General features: G+C 41.3%; 1 protein-coding gene across 1 annotated transcript in view; it reads left to right on the plus strand.

Moving 5' to 3' along the window:
* Positions 1 to 23,753, plus strand: part of KCNH8 (potassium voltage-gated channel subfamily H member 8) — a 492,242-nt gene that overhangs the window by 274,775 nt on the left and 193,714 nt on the right. The window contains exon 5 of the mRNA XM_061425381.1: positions 3,319 to 3,559. Within this exon, the coding sequence (XP_061281365.1) occupies positions 3,319 to 3,559 (241 nt within the window). The remainder of the gene's footprint in view (positions 1 to 3,318; positions 3,560 to 23,753) is intronic.

Here is a 23,753-nt window from a genome sequence, read left to right on the forward strand (position 1 = left end):
CTCCTCTGATACAGTTCTGGGCAATAAGAATATGTGATTCAACTCGGAACAAATTAGCTCATCCGGCCGTTAGCAAGCTCTGAGAATCGCAATATAAGTAATGCCCTTCAGTCCTGGCTCCAACTTTGGAAACAGCTTTTAATTTCTGGTTTCCTTGACTGGCTACTCTATTCAGTGACACTGGGATGATGCAAGTGCCTTCAACTCAAAAGATCCCACGGCAGGCTTGAGAGCTGGAAAGGACAGTGCTGAGACGCCCAAATATGACAGAGGGGGCTCTGGGCTGGTCGTCACGGAAGGCATATGCTACCCTGCAGTCCCTCAGCATGATCACTGTAGAGACATTTTCCCATCCCTTTGTTCATTCAGAAGTTGATTTCAAAGACATGTTGCAGAAATAGTTTATGGAATAGTTAGCCTTGATGAGGTTTTGGCCTGAAACGCTGTGATTTAATAATACATCCTCAAAGAGTCGGGAACGACTGAGCGTGCCCGCACTCCCTGCGGCGTGTGGGATCTTAGTTCCCCGAGCAGGGATCGAACCCTGGGACCGCTCTTGTGGAAGCGCGGAGTCTTAACCGCTGGGTCGGCAGGGAAGTCCTGCCGGCCCAGTTTTTGCCTGTGGGTAGCATAGACGATTGAGACGGAACTGCTCGCATCCTTTCTGCAGCGACCCCAGTTCTGCCACTTCCACAGCAACACAGCAGGCAGCGTCTCCTCTTAGTCAGCATGTTGTCAGTCGTAAGAAAGACGGTGATGCCCTACAACCAATTTTTGTTAGTGGAAGGTAGAGCATCCTGGCCCCTGGTAAAGACTCCGCCTGCAGTGCAGGAGTTCAATTTCTGGGTCAGGAAGATCCACTGGAGAAGGGGTAGGCTACCCACTCCAGTGTTCTTGGGCTTCCCTGGTGGCTCAGCTGGTAAAGAATCTGCCTGCAATGCAGGATCCCTGGGTCGGGAAGATCCCCTGGAGGAAGGCATTGCAACCCACTCCAGAATTCTTGCCTGGAGAATCTCATGGACAGAGGAGCCTGTTGGGCTGTAGTCCATGGGGTCACAGAGAGTCAGATATGACTGAGCGACTAAGCATGGTAGAGGTTAAACAACTCAAACACCATTCCTACTAAAGAGTATGATTCCAAATCAATAAATGATAGATAACTAAAATTGAGAATAGTTGGTTGTATCATTCTGTAGGCAAACTTCATATATTTCAGGGTTATAAATATGCCTTTTTCTCCATACTTGCTAAAAGCACACTTTCCAATTGTAAGAAATTTCTTCCATTCAAAAGGTTTTTGATAAAACTTTATAAATAGAGTAGTGGGAGGAGGATGTCTTTTTGCACTCTTTTCAATCCTGATTGTGTCAAGATGTATGCAGAATTTGAATGAGAAACCTTTTAAAGTTTAAGTCTAAGCTGAGATGCATTGGAGTCTCAGTATCTTTTAAAATGCTTTAATGTATTTTGAGTAGCCTATAAAAATGAAGTGGTGTGATTTATTTTCTGATTTTTGGAGATAACCATTACATTGCTGACCTTTGCAACAGCACCACTAATACTTCATAAAATGCACATACTTAAAATGAAAAAATATTTTGCTTCTTGAGTTTTCACAGCCTTCACTCCTGGAGCTAGCTTCTCTCTGAAACAAAGTCAGAATTTCAGTTCTATAACATGATAGAAGAAGACTCATTTGGATAAAAACTGAGATATTCTTCCATGGCTTTTGGTAATGTGTTATTATAGCAAATATTGGGGGGAAAATCATACTGGCCTCTGTCCCGTTCTATCGTAAACACAAGTGCTTGTCAGCTTGGAGACTCTTAAGTCTCTCACGGCCCCTAAGTCTCTTCTCTGCACCCGCATCAGCTCTGATGAGAAGCCCAGCAGGTGTTACTTCCTTCTTCCTCTCTGAATTTTATGGCATAATTTACCTTTGGAACTAGTTCCAAAAGCCAAAGAATGAAGCGAAGGAGGCAGGCCCAGCCAGGGGGCTGAGTGGGGCATAGACACAGTGGCAGATGGGCAGGAAAGAACCGTCAGGAAGGAGGGACACAGATCCCCCTCAGTTAAGTGCCCGGGTGGGTGGAGTGGGAATATTAACCGAGGTAGAAGCTTGTGTCATAAACGCCCGCCAAGGAGAGACGCAAGACGGAAGCAGCGTTCGTATTAAGGGAGCAGGAGTGTTTGGCCTCCAGAGAGTCCCCACAAAAGACTTCATGCTCCTGACTGCTCTCAACCTTTCTTGAATCCCCAGGTACTTTAGGGATCCCTGAACATGTCATATTAATTTGCTCTTCGCTCAATGCCTGAAAGAAAAAAAAACAGAGGCTGCAACCTGCAAGTAACATACACTCCAGAACCTCTAACTGTTCATTCAATATAACTTTCAATTTTAAGTTTCCATTACCCAGCTTGTAATTCTCATTAATTGAGGTCAAAACAAGGTGCACAAGTATCTGGCCATAGGCTGTCAAATTTCCCCACACCCTGTTGTTGGGCCTCCTTTTGTCTCATCGCAGTAAAGGGAATTGTTCATCAATTTGGACCGCTTTCAAAGTGGAGTGCTTTTGCAGTTATAAAAACTCCAGCTATTCTGCGTTTAATCAGCTGCACAGTGAACATTGCTTTTCTCCTCCCATGACTTGAATAATAACTGTTAAGTAACTGTTTTTCACTTTGCCATCTTAACAAGGGCGAGCCAGTGTCAGAATAAACCCATGTCCATTGCGGTTGTGAGATTTGGGTTCCCAACTGGAAGCTTCACCAACAACCTTAATGCAAGTAGTCAGTACAGTCTGGTCGTATTTTGAAAGATGTGTTAACAGCTATTTACAATCAAATTTGATCATATAGCTTTATCCTTTCTGGGAAAAAATGGCACCTTTGCTGTTACTAGAAGAATTTCAGGTATTCTTTACATAATGACTGTCTTCTCAAAACTCTAAGTATATGGAATGTCCCCACGACAGTAGGAACCTAGCTGTATCCGGTGTTTATAATGTATGTGGGATTATACTTGCAACTTCGGATGTTTCCAGATGACATTTTAGGTAATGACCTTTTTACTCAAATGAACAAAAGTCTAGATTACTCACATTTTAACACGGATGACTACACTCTGATTTTCCTGTTACTTATAACAAAGATCCCTGCCCAGTTTTAATTTATACATCTCTAATTTTTTTGCATTACCAACTTCTAAATGTCTCTTGTAAGATCTAGTACCATGATATGTGTTTCTAAATAATTCTCCCCGTTCCTTATTTCTAATGTTGTGTTTCTCCCTTCTCTCCTTTTTGTCTTTATCCACAGAATGTTTTTGTAGACAAACCAGCATTTCCGGAGTATAAAGTTTCTGATGCAAAAAAGTCCAAATTCATCCTTTTGCATTTTAGCACTTTCAAAGCCGGCTGGGACTGGCTTATTCTACTGGCGACGTTTTATGTTGCCGTGACGGTTCCTTACAACGTCTGCTTCATTGGCAATGATGACCTGTCGACAACTCGGAGCACAACAGTCAGTGACATAGCAGTGGAGATTCTTTTTATTATAGGTAAGAACCAATGGCTGTTTTCCTAGGAGATTTGCATAGGGGAAGGCAGATGTGTTCCAGATTTTTGTAACTTGAATTTGAGCTAAGATCCATTTGCATGGGCATAACTCAGCCTCTGATGCAAATTTTGGAGAAGCACATATTTGGGTTTCTGAAAATTACCTCTTCCAGCTTTCTCACGGTTCCTTTTTGTAGAGGTCTACACAATGTTTTTTGTTTCTATTCTTATTTCATCAAAAGCGGGCCGAAACAGACTTAATGGCTGTTCTATTTTGTACTCTCAGCATCTGCGGTGGTCTTACCTGCACAGGGTCAGAGATGAGGCTTGGCAAGCACTCATCAGTGGCGTCCTGGTAATGGCCCATCCTGGGCATGTTCCTTCAAGCCCATCTGTGCCTTTCGGGAACCTGATGGTGGTTGCCACAGGTGGCCTAGTTGCAGAAGCAACGGATTACATAACCTTCCTACTCAATCATCAGACACACTGAGTATCTGACTTTACCTAAAGGAGAGTCCCTGAGGGATGTTTGCTAAGAATATTTATCTATAGAACATTGGGAATCCCAGTTGAAGCTGCATCTGCTCCATGCTTCTCGGCCTTTTCCTCGTTTTCTGTCCCTTAAAGTTCCATCTTGTGTAGACCACAGCCAAGCTCTTGCTTGATTATTCTAGATCATTATGAAGGCTCAGGCTGATCCCCTGTGGAGTTTCTGAGCACCGTTAGCAACCCGACTCCTGCATTTTCACCTGGTCATGGTGATGTAGGGTAACATCCTTTCTGTAAAGATGAGAGAACTGAAAATGTTTTTAAGCAGTAGGTGAACAAGGGATGGAAAAAAATGGACCCTAAAAGTTCAAAGAAAAGGAAATAAATAAGTGAAGCAAGTCAAAAGCTTGTTTCAATGGTTATGGTACATTTTTCTCTGTGGAACTGGTGCAGTTTGGGGTTCTCCAGTAGAATGTCAGCCTGTGCTTGCTCTGCAAGTTTTATGCCCTTGGTGTGATTTTGGCATCACAATTCACATGCACTTCCCAGGCATCCCCCACAGACCCCAGCTCCCACCCCAAAGGTGAAGGCCACGGTGTGTTTGGACCACTAGGTGGCAATGTTGTCCAGTTAGGTATCTTGGTAAGGCTAATAACTCAAAGAAATTTATCTTTTTTTAACCTAAATTATTGTTTATTGGAGAAGTAAAACTGTAGAGGAATATTAAATCACTGTTAAATGGAAAATAACATTCTAGTCTGCAGTAGAATTGTGCAAGATGTGTTTCAAGATGGCCGTGTAGGAAGAGTCTGAACTCACCTGCTCCCACGGAAACAGCAAATCCATGGCTGCATAAGGGACAATTTCCTTGAAAACAGAGCAGAAAACTAGCTGAACAGCTCCTCCATTAAAAAAAGGATAAAAGGCACACATGAAGAAGGTAGATGAGGCAGAGATATGGTCTCTGCAAAAACCACACTGCTGGTGTGGTAGCCCGCACCTGGAAGCCCAGCAAGCATATGGAGCTTCTTCCTGAAGAGTGAAGGGGCTCATGTTCACCCACAGCGAGCACATGGAGCTTCTTCCTGAAGAGTGAAGGGGCTCATGTTCAGCACCAGGACCCCAGTTCTTGAGACCTCACCTGAGAGACAAGCCCCTCAAACATCTGACTTTGAAAGTCAAAGCGGCTTGCATCCGGAAGACTCGAATGGCTGTAGGGAACAGAAATGCCACTCTTAAAGGGCTCACCTGCACACCTGGACACCCTGGGACTGTGTGTTCAAGCAGCAGTTTGCAAGTGCCTAGAGCGTATGTGCAGGAGATTTGTCAGCTAAACCTAAAGTGTCTGCTGAAGGGACGGAAGCCGGGGTGGGGTGGGGGGCCTCTCCAGGGGCTGAGGGGCCCGTGGGCCCCATTTCTGTGCTCCTGTTAGCTAGTGTTGATGGGTATGCCCCACTCCTGCGTGTCCACTGCCCTATTAAAGTCACTAGTGCATACTCCACGACTGTCTGGCTCTGGTGGCCAGGGGAACTGGTGTTTCTGGGCCCCATGGGACTAAAACAATCCTAGAGCCAGCTCTTGGCAGGCCGCGACCCCTAAAGCATGGCACAGCACAGACTGAATCACACTCTGGATCTTCCTATGAAAAGTATCCACCCACTTGTCCAGAGCTTCGACCTGAAGGGCAGGCTTCAGGTTTACTACACATCTATAGACTAAAGAGAGATTCCTTCTTTCTGTTCTTCCTTGGCTGTGCTAGAGCTCATTAGTACTTCCTAGTGAAGAGCTTATAGATCATCTAAAGCCCTGATTTTTGCAACTGTCACCAGAGGAATACCGCCAAATTGCCTGGTCTAGAGGTCAGCAGAGTTTACAGCTGAAGTCTCAGAGAATGATGTATGTTTTCATACTTTTAAAGCTTCTGCCTGATGATCTGACTCCCAATCAGCCTGAAACTAGGAGCTGAGACCCTCCCTTAGGAACATTGACACTTGGCACACTTAACAAATGAGATCTATCAAGAGAAAATCAAGACCCAGGGCAAGGTTGAGCAATAAGTTTCATCCCCTACACAAGGTCTCTCCATCAGGACTGGAAGAGGTAGCTGTTTTAACTAATGCATAGAAACAAATAGAATCAGGCAGAATGAAGAAACAGAGGAATATGTTCCAAATAAAAGAATAAGAAAAACACCTAGGGAGGAAAAAAACCCTTAATGAAGTAAAAATAATAATTGATTAAGTGAAGAGTTCAAAGGGATGTCATAAAGATGCTCACCAAACTCAGAAAGGAATGGATAAACACAGTGAGAATTTCAACAAAGAGATGAGACTATAAGACATCACATAGCTGAAGAATACGATAACTGAACTGGAAAATACACTAGAGGAATTCAACAGTGGACTAATTGAACCAGGAGAAAGAATCAGCAATCTGGAGACAGGGCAGTGGAACTCACTCAAAAAAGATCAGCAAAAAGAAAAAAGGATGCCAAAAAGTGAAGATAGCTTCCTATGGGACGACTTCAAGCAAAATAACATTTGCATTACAGAGTCCAGAAGGAAACGGAAAAGAAAAAGGGGCAGAAAACTTATTTGAAGAAATAATGGCTCAAAGCTTTACTAAGCTGGGGAAGGAAATAGACATCCAGATTCAGATCCAGAGAATTCCAAAAAGTTGAACCCCAAAAGAGCCACACCAAGACACGTTATAATTAGAATGTCATAATTTAAAGAGAGAATCTTAAAAGCAGCAAGCATAAAACAACTTGTGCACTGGGACAGCCCCATAAGACTATCAGATTTTTCAGTAGAAGCTTTGCAGGTCAGGAGAGAGTGGCATGATATATTCAAAGTGCTGAAAGAGAAAAACTTCCAAACAAGAATAATCTATCCATAAAGACTGTCGTTCAGAATCAAAGGAAAGATAGTTTCCAGACATGCAAAAGCTAAAGTTCATACCGCTAAAATGGTCTTATGGGAAGTGTAAAGGGCCTTCTAAAAGTATTAATTAGTAATAAAATTATATGAAAGTAAAAATTCTATCAGTAAAGGTAAATATATAGTAAAGGTATTTCTTAGTGATTTATAAAGTGTATATGAAGGTTAAAAGATAAAAGTGGTTTAAAAAAAAAGCTATAACTATAATAATTAAGGGATACACAAAATCAAAAGACATAAATTGTGACATCAAAAAGAGAATACACGGAGGGGCAGTAAAATAGAGTGTTAGCGTGTGCTCAGACTTGACTTGTTATAACTTAGACTGTTCTTTATTTAGGCTGTCATATGTGAACCTCATGCTAACCACAAAGCAAAAGCCTACAGTAGATACACAAAAGGTAATGAATGAGAAAGGAATTTAATCATAAAGAAACCACTAACACTCAAGGAAAGAGAACAGGAGAAGAAAAAACAACCACAAAACAGTTACAAAACAATCAACAAAATAGCATTAAGTACATAACTGTGATAATTGCTTTGTACATGGACTAAATCTTCCAATCAAAAGACGTAGAACGGCTGATTGGATAAATAAATAGGACCTAATCTTCATACTACCTGCAAGAGAAGCTTGTGTTAAATGTAACGACACACACAGACTGAAAGCGAGGAATGGAAATGATGCTTCACACAAATGGAAACAAAAAGAAAGCTGGGATAACTATGCTTATATCAGACAAAATAGATTTTAAAACAAAGATGATAATAAGAGACAAAGACAGGCATTACATAATGAGAAAGGGATAAATCCAGCAAGAGAATATAACATTTGTATTAATAAATATTTATGCACTCAACATAGGAGCACCTAAATATATAAGACAAATATTAACAGACCTAAAGGGAGAAGTAGGAAGCAATACAGTAACACTAGGGACTTTATTATTTCACTCACATCAATGGATAGATCATTCAGAAAGAGAGTCAAGAAGGAAGCATTGGCCTTAACACATCAGACCAGATGCAATGAACACATATCTACAGAGCATTCTATCCAAAAGTAGCAGCATGCACGTTCTTCTCAAGGGAACATGGACTGTTCTCCAGGATAGATCATATGTTAGGCCACATAGCAAGTCTCAATAAGGTAAAGGAGATTGAAGTCAAAGGAAGCATGTTTTCCTGAACCCATGGTATGAAACTAGAAATCCGATACAATAAGAATAAGAAGAAAACTGGAAAAATCTTAAATGTGTGGAGATTGAACAACATGCTACTGAACAATAAATGAGTCAATGAAACAATCAAAGGAGAAATCAAAAAATGCCTTGAAACAAATGAGAATACAACATACCAAAATCTACTGAATGCAACAAAAATAGTTCTAAAAGGGAAGGAAATTCATAGTGATCCAAGACTACCTCTGGAAACAGAACCATCTCCAATAAACAACCTAGCTTTTCACCCCAAAATACTAGAAAAACGATAAACAAAACCTTATTTTAGAAAATGGCAGAAAAACATTAGAGAAGAAATAAATGAAATAGAGACTAAAAATAAAGTGGAAAAGATCAGTGAAACTAGGATCTGGTCCTTTGAAAAGATGAAATTGTCAAACCATTAGCTAGATTCACTAAGGAAATAAAAAGGAAAGCGAAGCTCAAATGGAATCAGAAATGAAACAGGAGAAGACACAATGATGCCAAAGGAATGCAAAGGATCAGAAGAAACTGTTGTGAACAATTATACGCCAACAAACTGGCCACCCCAGAAGAAGTGGATAAATTTCTAGAAACATATAATCTTCCAAGACTGAATTGTGAAGAAATAGAAAGCCTGAATAGACAAATTAGTAGTAAGGAGATTGAATCAGAAATCAAAACCTATCCAACAAAGAGAAGTCCAGGACCAAGTGGCTTCGTTGGTGAAATCTACCAGGCAATCAAAGAAGATTAAATACGTATTCTTCTCAAACTCTTCTCAAAAATCCAACTCATTTTATGAGACTATCATTACCCTGATACCAAAACAAACAAGGGCACCACACACACACACACACACAAGAAAATTATAGACTAATATTCCCTATAAACATAGATGTAAAAATCCTCAACAAAGTATCAGCAATACAAATTCAACAAAACATTATAAGAATACACATTACCAAGTGGAATTTATCTCAGGGAGGTAAGAAGGATTCAGCATCTGAAAAACAATCACCATGATACAGCACATTAACAAAAGAAATGTAAGTCACATGATCATCATGATAGATGCAGAAAAAGCATTTGAAAAAAGCTAACATTCATTATGATAAAGAAATACCTCTTAACAAGTGGGTATAGAAGAAATGTACCTCAACCTAATAAAGCCCATATATGATAATCCCACAGCTAACATTGGAGTATATTCACTGAAAGCTTTTCCTCTAAGATCAGGAACAAGACAAAAGAGCCCATTTAACCACTATTTTTTGATATAATGTTAGAAGTCCTAGTCAGAGCAATTAGGCAAGACACGGTAGGTAGTAAAAGTCGTCCAAACTGGAAAAGAAGAACTAAAGTTACTTGCACATGATATAATTTTATGTCTAGAAAAATCTTAAAGATCCCACCAGAAATGTATCAGAACTAGTAGTGAATTTGGGAAATTTGTGGGAGTACAAAATCAATTTACAAAAATCTGATGTATTTTTATGCACTAACAATGAACTATCAAAAAGAGAAATTAAGAAAACAATTCCCCTTACAATTGCAAAAAAAAAAAAAAAAACAGAATAAAGTGTCAAAGAATAAACAACCAAGAGATAAAACACCTGTAGAATGAGATCTTTGGGACATTGATGAAAGATTGAAGAAGACGCAAATGGATCAAGACATTCTACACTGAAGGATCAGAAGACTCAATATTGTTTAAATGTTTATATTATCTAATCAGTCTACAGATTCAGTGCAACCTCTACCAAAATCTCAAGGGCCTTTTTCACAGAAATCAGTCAGTTCAGTTCAGTTCAGTCACTCAGTCGTGTCCGACTCTTTGCAACCCCATGAATCGCAGCACGCCAGGCCTCCCTGTCCATCACCAACTCCCGGAGTTCACTCAGACTCACGTCCATCCAGTCAGTGATGCCATCCAGCCATCTCATCCTCTGTCGTCCCCTTCTCCTCCTGCCCCCAATCCCTCCCAGCATCAGAGTCTTTTCCAATGAGTCAACTCTTCGCATCAGGTGGCCAAAGTACTGGAGTTTCAGCTTTAGCATCAGTCCTTCCAAAGAAATCCCAGGGCTGATCTCCTTCAGAATGGACTGGTTGCAGTCCAAGGGACTCTGAAGAGTCTTCTCCAACACCACAGTTCAAAAGCATCAATTCTTCGGCGCTCAGCCTTCTTCACAGTCCACCTCTCACATCCATACATGACCACTGGAAAAACCATAGCCTTGACTAGATGGACCTTTGTTGGCAAAGTAATGTCTCTGCTTTTGAATATGCTATCTAGGTTGGTCATAACTTTCCTTCCAAGGAGCAAGTGTCTTTTAATTTCATGGCTGCAATCACCATCTGCAGTGATTTTGGAGTCCAAAAAAATAAAGTCTGACACTGTTTCCACTGTTTCCCCATCTATTTTCCCTGAAGTGATGGGATCAGATGGCATGATCTTAGTTTTCTGAATGTTGAGCTTTAAGCCAACTTTTTCACTCTCCACTTTCACTTTTGTCAAGAGGCTTCTTAGTTCCTCTTCATTCTCTGTAATAAGGATGGTAAATGAACATATATTAATCATATGGGCATAAAAACAGACACATAGATTAATGGAACAAAACTGAGAGCCCAGAAATAAGCTCACACATATATGATCAATTCATTTTCAATAAAGAGGGCAAGAATATTCAATGGAGAAATGACAGTATCTTCAATAAATGGTATTAGGAAAATGGGACAGCTACATGCGAAAAATTAAAAACAGGCTACTATCTTATACCATGCACAAAAACTAACTCAAGTTGATTAAAGACTTGAAACCATACAACTCCAAGGGAAAAACCATGGACAGTAAACTCCCTGACTTCAGTCTTGCTGGGGATTTTTTGAATCAGACACCAAAGGCAAGGCCAACAAAGCAAGGGTCGATGAGCAGGGCGACGTCAACCAGAAGAATCCCGCAAGGTTAAGGAGACCGTCAAAAAACAAAAATAAAAAAGCATCTAATGAATGAGAGAAGATATTTGCAAATCATATTTTCAATAGGAGGTTAATATTCCAAAATATACAGAGAATCCATTGCAAGTCAATAATAGAAAAACAATCTAATTAAAAATACAGTACAGGATATGAACAGACATTTTTTTCAAAGACATACAGATGACCAACATCACTAATCATTGGGGAAATGCAAATCAAAACCACGCATGTTAAAATGGCTTTATCAGAAAGACAAGAATAGCAAGTGTGGTGAGGATGTGGGGAAAGGGAACCTCACACACTGTTGGTGGGAATGTCAATTAGCACAGCCACTGTGGGAAACAGTATGGAGATGCTTCAAAAATTAAATTAAAATAGAGCTACTGTGAAGTGAAGTGAAAGTCGTTCAGTTGTGTCCGACTCTTTGTGACCCCATGGACTGTATAGTCCATGGAATTCTCCAGGCCAGAATACTGGAGTGGGTAGCCTTTCCTTCTCCAGGGGATCTCCCCCACCCAGGAATTGAACCCAGGTCTCCCACATTGCAGGCAGATTCATTACCAGCTGAGCCACCAGGGAAGCCCAAGAATACTGGAGTGGGTAGCCTATCCCTTCTCCAGGGATACCAAGGGGAAACCATATATACAGAATACTACTCACCCATTAAAAAAGGATGAAATATTGCCATTTGCAAAAACATGGATGGACCTTGAGGGTATTGCGCTATGGAAAACCAAGCCAATAGAGAACAGATTGGTGGTTGCCATAGACCAGTGGTCCCAACCTTCTTGGTACCTGGGACTAGTTTCCTGGAAGAAAACTTTCTATGGATGGGCAGGGGGACGGTGCGGGGGGTAACGTGAGCCGTGTGGAGCAGCAGGTGGGGCTTTGCCCAGTCACCCAGCGCTCACCTCCTGCTGTGTGGTCTGGTTCCTAACACGCTGCAGGCAGGGAACAGTCCACGGGCTCCGGGCTGCAGACCCCTGCTTGAGAACGGGGGTGTTGGGAGGTGGGCAAGATATGTGAACAGGGCCAAAAGGTGCACACTTTCAGTTGTAAAATTAAAAAGTCCCAGGGATACAATGCATAGCATGGTGACTACAGTCAAGAATACTCTACTGTATATTTGAAAGGTGCTGAGAGAGCATATCTTAAAAAGTCTCATCACAAGGAAAAACAATTATGGGACTTTGTACCAAGGACTAATGGTAACTAGACCTGCTGTGATCATTTCACAGTATATACAAATATCCAATCGTTCTATTAGTCCTGAAACTAATACAATGGTATATGTCAACTTACCACAATTAAAAAACAAAAGAAAAAAATGAAAACTGTAGACAAATGGGGTGTGCCCATATGCCAGTGCATTAGTTTTATATCCTTTTACTTTGCTAATCTTTGATGCTTTCTGCCACTCACCCAAGAAAAATGTAAATCAGGACTCTAAAAAGCCTCCTCACGATCACGTCTAAGTGCTCATGAACTTGGGCGATCATTCAGCATATCTAAGCCTGAGTATCTGCTTAATGAATATTTATTAGTTATTTTTCAGCTCTGTTATAGAGACAAGCCTGTACCTTGACCTTTATTTCCCTCTCTTCCTGGTTCTTAGATGTTAGGCATCTCTAGGCTTGGAAGCCATTTCTGCTCCCCCATGCTCATTGATAGAGGGTGTCTCGTTTATGCTCAGGAAAGCCCACACTTGTGAGAAAGATATGTTATTTTTTCTCTTTTTCCAAGGCTGCTTTCCTCTACTAAACTCATGGAGTGCGGCTTACCCCTCTTATAGCTGCCCTTAAACCTTCTGCTGTTCTTTCTTACCACCAATTCTACTGTGTTCTAGACAGCAAGAGCTTTTTCTAGGTGAACAATACCTGTCTCTTACTAGTTGCATGAGAAAAGAGTGGAAACCCACTCCTGTTTTTATGCAGTTTAGCTCCCACAAAGACGACTTTATAGTTCAGTATATGTCCTGCTGAAGCGAGCACAGACTTCATAATTTGGGACTCGCCAACAGCTTTAGTGTGACTTCTGCCTGGAATCCCTAGTTGACTGGCTTATTTTTATAAGCACTAAAAACATCTCTGCTCTTTCCCTACTGTTATACTCCTGCTCTTTCTTCTTTTAAATGAGCTTAAACTCATCTATATTTTATAATAAAATACCTGGGAAAATAGTTTAACATTTCTTAAACATTCCTCAAGAACCTTTATTCTAAATATTTCACAAAGGTGGCCTAAAAATGATCATTTTTTTAAATTTTATTTTATTTTTAAACTTTACAAATTGTATTAGTTTTGCCAAATATCAAAATGAATCCGCCACAGGTATACATGATCATTGAGAACTCAGTCAAAATACAAGGAAAAAAAAGTGTGTTGCCTCTAATAATATATTTTTATAATATGAATTCAGTGTTTATATTGTTTAATACTAAATAAAGTGGTATGTGAGCTTCCCTGGTGGCTCAGCAGTAATCTGCCTGCAATGCAGGAGACCTGGATTCCATCCCTGGGTTAGGAAGATCCCCTGGAGGAGTGCATGGCAACCCACTCAGTATTCTGGCCTGGAAAACTCCATGGACAGAGGTGCCTGGTGGGCTACAGTCCATGGGGTCACAAAGAGCTGGACACGACTGAGTGACTGAGCATGCACACAACGTGCTGTGTGCAATAACTCTCACAAGGATGTTTCATATATTCTATCTATAGATCAGTGTATTAAATTGGCATCTTTAATCAATGGGTCAGAATTGTTAAAAAGTAGTTCAGCAAGAGATTTGGAAAGATTTTCATATAGCAAAAAAAATGATGTTTTTCAAGATATTTTTTTATTTGTACCACTATATACACATGAGATTATTTGCTGAATGGGGAAAATTTTAATGTTCCATGAAAAATAAATATCACTGTATAATCAAAATGAAAGTTGGGAAGTGATATAGCTCTTTTTGAGATTCACAGTGTACTTTAGCATTATAAATTCTCTGAGAAATACAGTGTAAAGAAATCTGTTTAACTGTTATTAATCCATCATCTCCTAAAATTATTTTTATCTCTTAGCTAATTGTTCTCTGACCACTCAGTAACCCTCTTTTGGGAAATCTGACTCGAAAATATTTTTCCCTGATACAGTCACCATAAACAAAGTATCTGAGTGTGATTATGCTTGTCAGAATATAAATGTGAATTATGAGCTTGAATCTCTCCTATCTATTCTCTTCCTCTTCAAATAAATTGTTTGTAAGACACCCTTATGGCAGAAAGTGAAGAAGAACTAAAGAGCCTCTTGATGAAAGTGAAAAAGTTGGCTTAAAGCTCAACATTCAGAAAACTAAGATCATGGCATCCAGTCCCATCACTTCATGGCAAATAGATGGGGAAACAGTAGAAACAGTGGCTGATTTTATTTTGGGAGGCTCCAAAATCACTGCAGATGGTGATTGCAGCCATGAAATTAAAAGACACTTGCTCCTTGGAAGGAAAGTTATGACCAACCTTGACAGCATATTGAAAAGCAGAGACATTACTTTGCCAACAAAGGTCCGTCTAGTCAGGGCTACGGTTTTTCCAGTGGTCATGTATGGATGTGAGAGTTGGACTATAAAGAAAGCTGAGCACCGAAGAATTGATGCTTTTGAACTGTGGTGTTGGAGAAGACTCTTGAGAGTCCCTGGGGCTGCAAGGAGATCCAACCAGTCCATTCTGAAGGAGATCAGTCCTGGGTGTTCTTTGGAGGGACTGATGTTGAAGCTGAAACTCCAGTACTATGGGCACCTGATGAGAAGAGCTGACTCATTGGAAAAGACTCTGATGCTGGGAGGGATTGCGGGTGGGAGGAGAAGGGGACGACAGAGGATGAGATGGCTGGATGGCATCACCAACTCGATGGACATGAGTTTGAGTGAACTCCGGGAGTTGGTGATGGACAGGGAGGCCTGGCGTGCTGCAGTCCATGGGGTCGCAGAGTCGGGCATGACTGAACTGAACTGAACTGAAGACACACTGATTCCTTAGAATCAATAGGGCACAAGGTTTGGGGGTCAGTCACAAAGTGGTTACAAAATTACCTTTAGTTTGAAAACTTTCATGCATAACTCAGTTGCTGATATAAAGCCTTACAGAAACTTAAAAAGAGAAGTGACCTACTGTTAATGAATCTACTTCCATCTTACCTTATAGCTGAGCGCCTGAGGCCCCACAGCTACTGGTGGCAGACGCAGGTCTCCTGGTTGTTCAGGTCGAGTTTCCTAAGAGTTTATAATCTTGGCTCCACTTTCCGAAAAATTCCACCCAACTTGTTTTCCTTTATTAATAGCAATGAGGCAGAAAATGAGAGAAAGAATGCCAGCTTCTTTCTCTTTTTTCCATGAATGCCGAAATTAATAGTTTGAATCTGTGAGATCTTGGTTGTAGAAACTGCAGTATACCCAGAGGCCCAGCAGTCACTTCCCAGTTTCCTAACAACCCAGAGAACCCAGTTTTGTGCAGGCAGCAATACGCCCAGGCCCAGGAATTAATGACAAGACTCTGAGCGGCGGCAATTCCCTTTCCCGTAGCCATTTCAGGAGCAAGGGTGACTATGTGGTCAGTTCTGTGCTGTGGGATGGACAGAGGTCATTTCTGTGGGCTTCTTAGAAATCCCGTTCCCCTGAAGAAGAGAGGCGTGTGAGGGAAGACATTCTGGGGCCTGCTCCTTTCCCCTGGGGATGTGTGGGTGGGAGGATTTGTGTGGGACCTGCAGCCGACCTTAGTTGTCAGGAGAGACACAGGAAAGACGGTGTTGCTAGCAGAACAGGAAGTTGAAATTTTGCGCCTCTAGACTCTTTGCTAGGTCATCTAATACAGTTAAGTCCCCTACATATAAATGATTTTCCTTCTGAGAGCACTTTCATTAAGTCCAATTTTTTCATAAATTCAACAAAGTTAGCCTAGATACTCAACTAACACAATTGGGTACATAGTACTGCATTGTAATCGGTTTATAATACTTTTCACACAAATAATACATTAAAAATGCGAAAAATAGAAAACATTTTTAATCCTACAGTATAGTAGGAAGTGCAGCAGGTGGCACACAGGGGCTGGCGTGGAGTGAACAGGCAGGAAGTGTCACCGCCCGGGGGAGGAAGAGGGGGTGGGAGTCGGTAGAGCTGAAGGACCGTCAGCAACAGGAGACCCCAGCTCATCCCTGCTGCTTTTACACCGCTTCCAGACATCTGGGCTTGAAATAAAGACACTGAAATACCGCATACGACACAGCACAATACAGTGAAATACACAGAAGCACAGCCGCTTGCAGAGGAGGCCGTGTGTGCCAGGCACGTGCCCTCACTTACGTGATCTGACATGTGACGCACGTTTGTGCCTGCACGTGGCCGTGTATGCCAGACACGTGCCCTGCTGCTACTGCTGCTGCTAAGTCACTTCGGTCGTGTCCGACTCTGTGCGACCCCATAGACGGCATCCCACCAGGCTCCTCCATCCCTGGGATTCTCCAGGCAAGAACACTGGAGTGGGTTGCCATTTCCTTCTCCAATGCATGAAGTGAAAAATGAAAGGGAAGCTGCTCAGTCGTGTCTGACTCTTAGCGACCCCATGGGCTGCAGCCTCCCAGGCTCCTCCGTCCATGGGATTTTCCAGGCAAGAGGACTGGAGTGGGGTGCCATTGCCTTCTCCGGACACGTGCCCTAACTTACATGATTTGACATGTGAACGCACGTTTGCATCTTTGAAAGTGCGTGACTTGTAGGGTGAATGTGGGGAATTTACTGTAATGCTCCTGTTATTGGAACCACTGTTAATTAGACATTCCATCACTGATAGATCGATCACTCCAAAAATAAAAAATTAATTACTATGCTTTTCACCACTATGCTATTACCATGTACTGGGCAATATCGGTTTCAAAAAATAGAATGCTCTTTCTTCTGACCTGTCATTTTTCCATGAGCCTATCTAGGAAGTGATTTGCATGTACTTCTTACCTGCAGTTATAACCACAAAGACTTAGAAGCATAGGCTATACCATGAACCTATAACTCTGATCCAGTTGATCTCTCTAAGAAGTCATCAGAAAGCTACAGGTCAAAGGAAACGGGGTTTGCAATTGTACTTTCTGTTTACTCTGCATTTAACTTTGTCGTAAAAGGAAGCTGGGTGTCCTGTGAGGTACCGAGCAGCCCCGCACCGTGTGGTCTCCTCTGGGTTCTCACCCACTGCCCACCAGCAAGCCTCGCCAGTCATTATGTCGATGCCAAACACTCCATGCATATCAGAATGACATTTTTTTCCTCAATGTTATATTTTTAAGATTACACTCTGTTGATTTAGCTAGTTCTAATTCATTGGTTCTCAGAGGGGACAGTGTCATAGATAGATACTATTTTAGAAATATGGCTTTGACTTTAATACATTAGTCATCGCTACCATCATTTGGTATTTGTTTAGTGCTTTTACATCACAATTTATTATCTTCAAATGATTTCACCCCATACCCCAACCAAAAGAACAGAGTTCCTGTAAATGTAGTATTTCCTATGAGTATACATCTATATTTTCATAATTTCTGATTATTTCATTTCTTTCTCCTTTAGTCCACAGTACTTGTTAGCCACAAGTTCTGTTCACCTACATGTCATCAGATTTTGCTGTCTCGGACTCTATTTCTTCATATAATTTAATTTTAATTATTACTTTGTGACATAATTTAGGCAGGGCTGTTTATGTATAAGAAGAAAAGGGGAGAAAGAGTAAGCAAGGTTTCCAAGATCTAGCTAATTACTGGCCAAGCTAGGACTAAAACTCACTGGTAAGCTGGAAAAAACAGCAGCATCATTATGAGGATTTAGTCAATTATATCAAGAAATAAAATCATTCACACTTGAGTCAGTAGTGGTGAGTACTACCAAGCCCGTACTTCCTTGGTTTATTTTAATATCCATTATTTTCAGAAAATCAGCACTCTTTAATACATACTGAAAATCCAGTTGGTCGTAAGAATAAAATAGACCAGAATATTCCACATCCTTAGCTTTCAGGAGCACAGGTGCCTGGGGAATCATTTACCACTGAAGGGTCTCAGCGCCTCCTAGAGACTGGGCTTAGCACCCTTTAGAAGAACTAAGAGCAGATCTCAAATACTGTCACCCTGCTGCTGCTGTCGCTTCAGTCGTGTCTGACTCTGTGCAACCCCAGAGACGGCAACCCACCAGGCTCCCCTGTCCCTGAGATTCTCCAGGCAAGAACACTGGAGTGGGTTGCCATTTCCTTCTCCAGTGCGTGAAAGTGAAAAGTGAAAGTGAAGTCGCTCAGTCCTGTATGTCTACCTAAATCAAGCATCTTTAATCTGCAGTGCCGTGGCCTGGCATGAATTGAATGATTCCCCAATAACATTAGAGGTGATGACTCCCCTGTCTTTGCCCAATCTTTCATCAGCTCTTCTAAGAACAAGGAATTGAGATGATCTGCATTTCAGCTCCTCTTCCTTTCTTCTGCCCAGCTCTTACGAGACTTGAGAGCGGAAGCTGGGCTTCCAGTACTGCGGTCAAGAAGGAAAACCTTAGCTAAAGCCTTAATCACCAGCTTTAAAGGAACAAACGTCTATTCAGCAACTTCAGAGTTTTATTGGATCTGTGTTCAACTTCTAATAGTACTTCTAAATACACGTTTGCTTTGTGAAACTTCTCCCCAATCGCCTCTTCATATGCACAATCTGTATAAATATGCCTTTTTCCATTTAATGTGGAAACAAGGAATAATGTTCTTATCCCATTCAACTCCAGATCACTCCTCTCCAGTAGAAACTCAAGCCTCAACAGATTTAATTGTTTCAGGATTCTTGAGTGCCTTTTTCTGTTCAGTTCAGTTCAGTTGCTCAGTTGTGTCTGACTCTTTGTGACCCTATGGACTGCAGCAAGCCAGGCCTCCCTGTCCATCACCAACTCCCGGAGCTTGCTCAGACTCATGTCCTTCAAGTCGGTGATGCCATGCAACCATCTCACCCTCTGTAATCCCTTTCTCCTCCTGCCTTCAATCTTTCCCAGCATCAGAGTCTTTTCCAATGAGTCAATTCTTCACATCAGATCAAATCAGATCAGTCGCTCAGTCATGTCCGACTCTTTGCAACCCCATGAATCGCAACACGCCAGGCCTCCCTGTCCATCACCAACTCCCGGAGTTCACTGAGACTCACGTCCATGGAGTCAGTGATGCTATCCAGCCATCTCATCCTCTGTCGTCCCCTTTTCCTCTTGCCCCCAATCCCTCCCAGCATCAGAGTCTTTTCCAATGAGTCAACTCTTCGCATGAGGTGGCCAAAGTACTGGAGTTTCAGCTTTAGCATCATTCCTTCCAAAGAACACCCAGGGCTGATCTCCTTCAGAATGGACTGGTTGGATCTCCTTGCAGTCCAAGGGACTCTCAAGAGTCTTCTCCAACACCACAGTTCAAAAGCATCAATTCTTCAACACTCAGCCTTCTTCACAGTCCAGCTCTCACATCCATACATGACCACAGGAAAAACCATAGCCTTGACTAGATGAACCTTTGTTGGCAAAGTAATGTCTCTGCTTTTGAATATGCTATCTAGGTTGGTCATAACTTTCCTTCCAAGGAGTAAGCGTCTTTTAATTTCATGGCTGCAGTCACCATCTGTAGTGATTTTGCAGCCCAGAAAAATAAAGTCTGACACTGTGTCCACTGTTTCCCCATCTATTTCCCATGAAGTGATGGGACCAGATGCCATGATCTTAGTTTTCTGAATGTTGAGCTTTAAGCCAACTTTTTCACTCTCCACTTTCACTTTCATCAAGAGGCTTTTGAGTTCCTCTTCACTTTCTGCCATAAGGATGATGTCATCTGCATATCTGAGGTTATTGATATTTCTCCCGGCAATCTTGATTCCAGCTTGTGTTTCTTCCAGTCCAGCGTTTCTCATGATGTACTCTGCATATAAGTTAAATAAGCAGGGTGACAATATACAGCCTTGATGAACTCCTTTTCCTATTTGGAACCAGTCTGTTGTTCCATGTCCAGTTCTAACTATTGCTTCCTGACCTGCATACAAATTTCTCAAGAGGCAGATCAGGTGGTCTGGTATTCCCATCTCTTGAAGAATTTTCCACAGTTTATTGTGATCCACATAGTCAAAGGCTTTGGCATAGTCAATAAAGCAGAAATAGATGTTTTCTGGAACTCTCTTGCTTTTTCCATGATCCAGTGGATGGTGGCAATTTGATCTCTGGTTCCTCTGCCTTTTCTAAAACCAGCTTGAACATCAGGAAGTTCACGGTTCACATATTGCTGAAGCCTGGCTTGGAGAATTTTGAGCATTACTTTACTACAGTGTGAGATGAGTGCAATTGTGTGGTAGTTTGAGCATTCTTTGGCATTGCCTTTCTTTGGGATTGGAATGAAAACTGACCTTTTCCAGTCATGTGGCCACTGCTGAGTTTTCTAAATGTTCTGGCATATTGAGTGCAGCACTTTCACAGCATCATCTTTCAGGATTTGAAATAGCTCAACTGGAATTCCATCATCTCCACTAGCTTTGTTCGTAGTGATGCTTTCTAAGGCCCACTTGACTTCACATTCCAGGATGTCTGGCTCTAGGTCAGTGATCACACCATCATGATTATCTGGGTCATGAAGATCTTTTTGTACAGTTCTTCTGTGTATTCTTGCCATCTCTTCTTAATATCTTCCGCTTCTGTTAGGTCCATACCATTTCTGTCCTTTATCGAGCCCATCTTTGCATGAAATGTTCCTTTGGTATCTCTGATTTTCTGGAAGAGATCTCTAGTCTTTCCCATTCTGTTGTTTTCCTCTATTTCTTTGCATTGATCGCTGAAGAAGGCTTTCTTATCTCTTCTTGCTATTCTTTGGAACTCTGCATTCAGATGTTTATATCTTTCCGTTTCTCCTTTGCTTTTCACTTCTCTTCTTTTCACAGCTATTTGTAAGGCCTCCCCAGACAGCCATTTTGCTTTTTTGCATTTCTTTTCCATGGGGATGGTCTTGATCCCTGTCTCCTGTACAATGTCATGAACCTCATTCCATAGTTCACCAGGCACTCTATTTATCAGATCTAGGCCCTTAAATCTATTTCTCACTTCCACTGTATAATCATAAGGGGTTTGATTTAGGTCATACCTGAATGGTCTAGTGGTTTTCCCTACTTTCTTCAATTTAAGTCTGAATGTGGCAATAAGGAGTTCATGGTCTAAGCCACAGTCAGCTCCTGGTCTTGTTTTTGCTGACTGTATAGAGCTTCTCCATCTTTGGCTGCAAAGAATATAATCAATCTGATTTCAGTGTTGACCATCTGGTGATGTCCATGTGTAGAGTCTTCTCTTGTGTTGTTGGAAGAGGGTGTTTGTTATGACCAGTGCATTTTCTTGGCAAAACTCTATTAGTCTTTGCCCTGCTTCATTCTGTATTCCAAGGCCAAATTTGCCTGTTACTCCAGGTGTTTCTTGACTTCCTACTTTTGCATTCCAGTCCCCTGTAATGAAAAGGACATCTTTTTTGGGTGTTAGTTCTAAAAGGTCTTGTAGGTCTTCATAGAACCGTTCAACTTCAGCTTCTTCAGCGTTACTGGTTGGGGCGTAGACTTGGATTACTGTGATATTGAATGGTTTCACATCAGGTGGGCAAAGTATTGGAGCCTTTTCTGTTAGGGCAAAATAAATAAATCTCAGTGGAGTTTGAAAGTATATAGACATTTTATTGCCATTTCATTGTACAACTAACCCCAACTTATATTAGTTTTCCTGAAAAGTGAAAAGATGTTATTTCCCCCCTTAGTTAAATGACTTAAAATTGAAGATATAGACCTTGATAGTGAGGAGAAAGACTTTGAAGAGTAAATAAAGTTGAAATTTCATGGTGATGATGGAATTCCACTAAATTCTGCCACTGAATGATTTGGGTGTCCTGGTATTCCCAGACTGCACATTTAGAAGCGTTGGTTAGTTAGCATCTTTCTGTCTCTTATTGTCTGAGTCCTTCCCTCCTATCCTCTGTCCCCCTCTTTGACCCATTCTTCCTGTCAGTTTCTTTCTGCCTTTTAAATATAGGGTGGCCATGGAAGTACACACAGCCCTACATCCCCCTGTCTGCACAGCCACAGCCCCACAAGCCAAAGCCATAAGTAGCCTGAATTACTGCATTTGGCCATTCACACTGATCTTGAATGGAGTCACAGGGTCTCTTTCTAAGAGCAACTCAAGATGCCATTCGTAGTAGGGCTCAGATTTCACCCTTGTCTCGTGAAGACGTGTTAACCCAACTACCAGAGTATTCCCAGTGCCTACATTCACAGGTAACATATTTGGAATATTAGATAAATGAAATGTATTGCACTGAAAATTAACCATTGGCTGGAAATGAATCAGTGCCCATTTGGCTACTTACCAGCCATTTCCTGCTGAATAAGTCTAAGCCTGAGAACATGGCAATAATTAAACCAAAAAAAAGAAAATTACTCTGCCCCTTCATATTCCCAGAGAAATGTACCATATCCTGTGTCTTATCTTAAAAGTGGAGAGATTTTATATGTCCGAATGCCTTGGGTGGGGCAGGGGGGCGGGGGGAGACAGTGTCCTGAAAAGTAAGGTACTACTGTTTCAATTTCATCATTGTTACTAGGAGTTCCAAAGTAAGTTGGCTTAAAGGCACCTGATTAAGCTGCAAAACTAGCCTTGCCTGTGTTTTGCAAATAAACTATGCTTTCACTGTTGCTTCTTTAGACGTTCCGTGTCCCGTGGGAAGTGAGGCGCTGCGATAAACCAGCTACTGGTGGCGACCACTGTGGTTTTCTTACTCACGTGAAACTACAAAGCAAAATGTCTCCTCATTTGATTCGTTCAAAAATAGCAATTCTCATTTTCCTTAGGCTAGAATAATAGGTTTACGTTTGATTATTAAAAGTACTTTATTCACCATCATTTCCTATTAGCTAGGTTTTTTTGGAAATTGTTTCGCCATTCTTTGCTATGAACAAACTCACCCTCAATGACAGTGTTCTAACCAACCAAAACACTGCACTCTCAAGACCTTTTCTTTTGATTCGTTTACTTTCTCCTCTTCAGATATATTGTGCTAATTATATAAACTTTAAAATAGGAACAGTGGAGAAAGACAAATGGTCTTCAGACACACCCATTCCAGTACAGCCATTCCAACATTAAATATTTCCGGTTGCTGCTCTCTCTCCTTTTCACGTGGTTATAATCATAGTCTACACAAAATTTTGTGCCTCCTTTTTAAGTCACATTTTAATATACATGTTTCTCTGTGTTTTTATGAGTATTTATAAACATTGAATAGTCGCATGATATTCCATCATGTAAACGAGCTAGTCTGTATTCATAATCATGTCTTATTTGTTACACATTTAGGAAAATTTTTATTTTGCCCCCTCAAATAAAATACTGCATTGAACATCTCTGTGAAAAATATACTTAGTCACTAACCACATAGATCTATACTGAATGCTCACTGTTTGCCATGTACTGTTTTAGAAGTTGATAGAGCAGCAAAACAAATGGAGATCCTGTATATTCTAATAGGAGACCAGAGGGA

Source organism: Bos javanicus, chromosome 1 (genome assembly GCF_032452875.1).
Source record: "Bos javanicus breed banteng chromosome 1, ARS-OSU_banteng_1.0, whole genome shotgun sequence".
In the NCBI taxonomy this organism is placed as follows: Eukaryota; Metazoa; Chordata; class Mammalia; order Artiodactyla; family Bovidae; genus Bos; species Bos javanicus.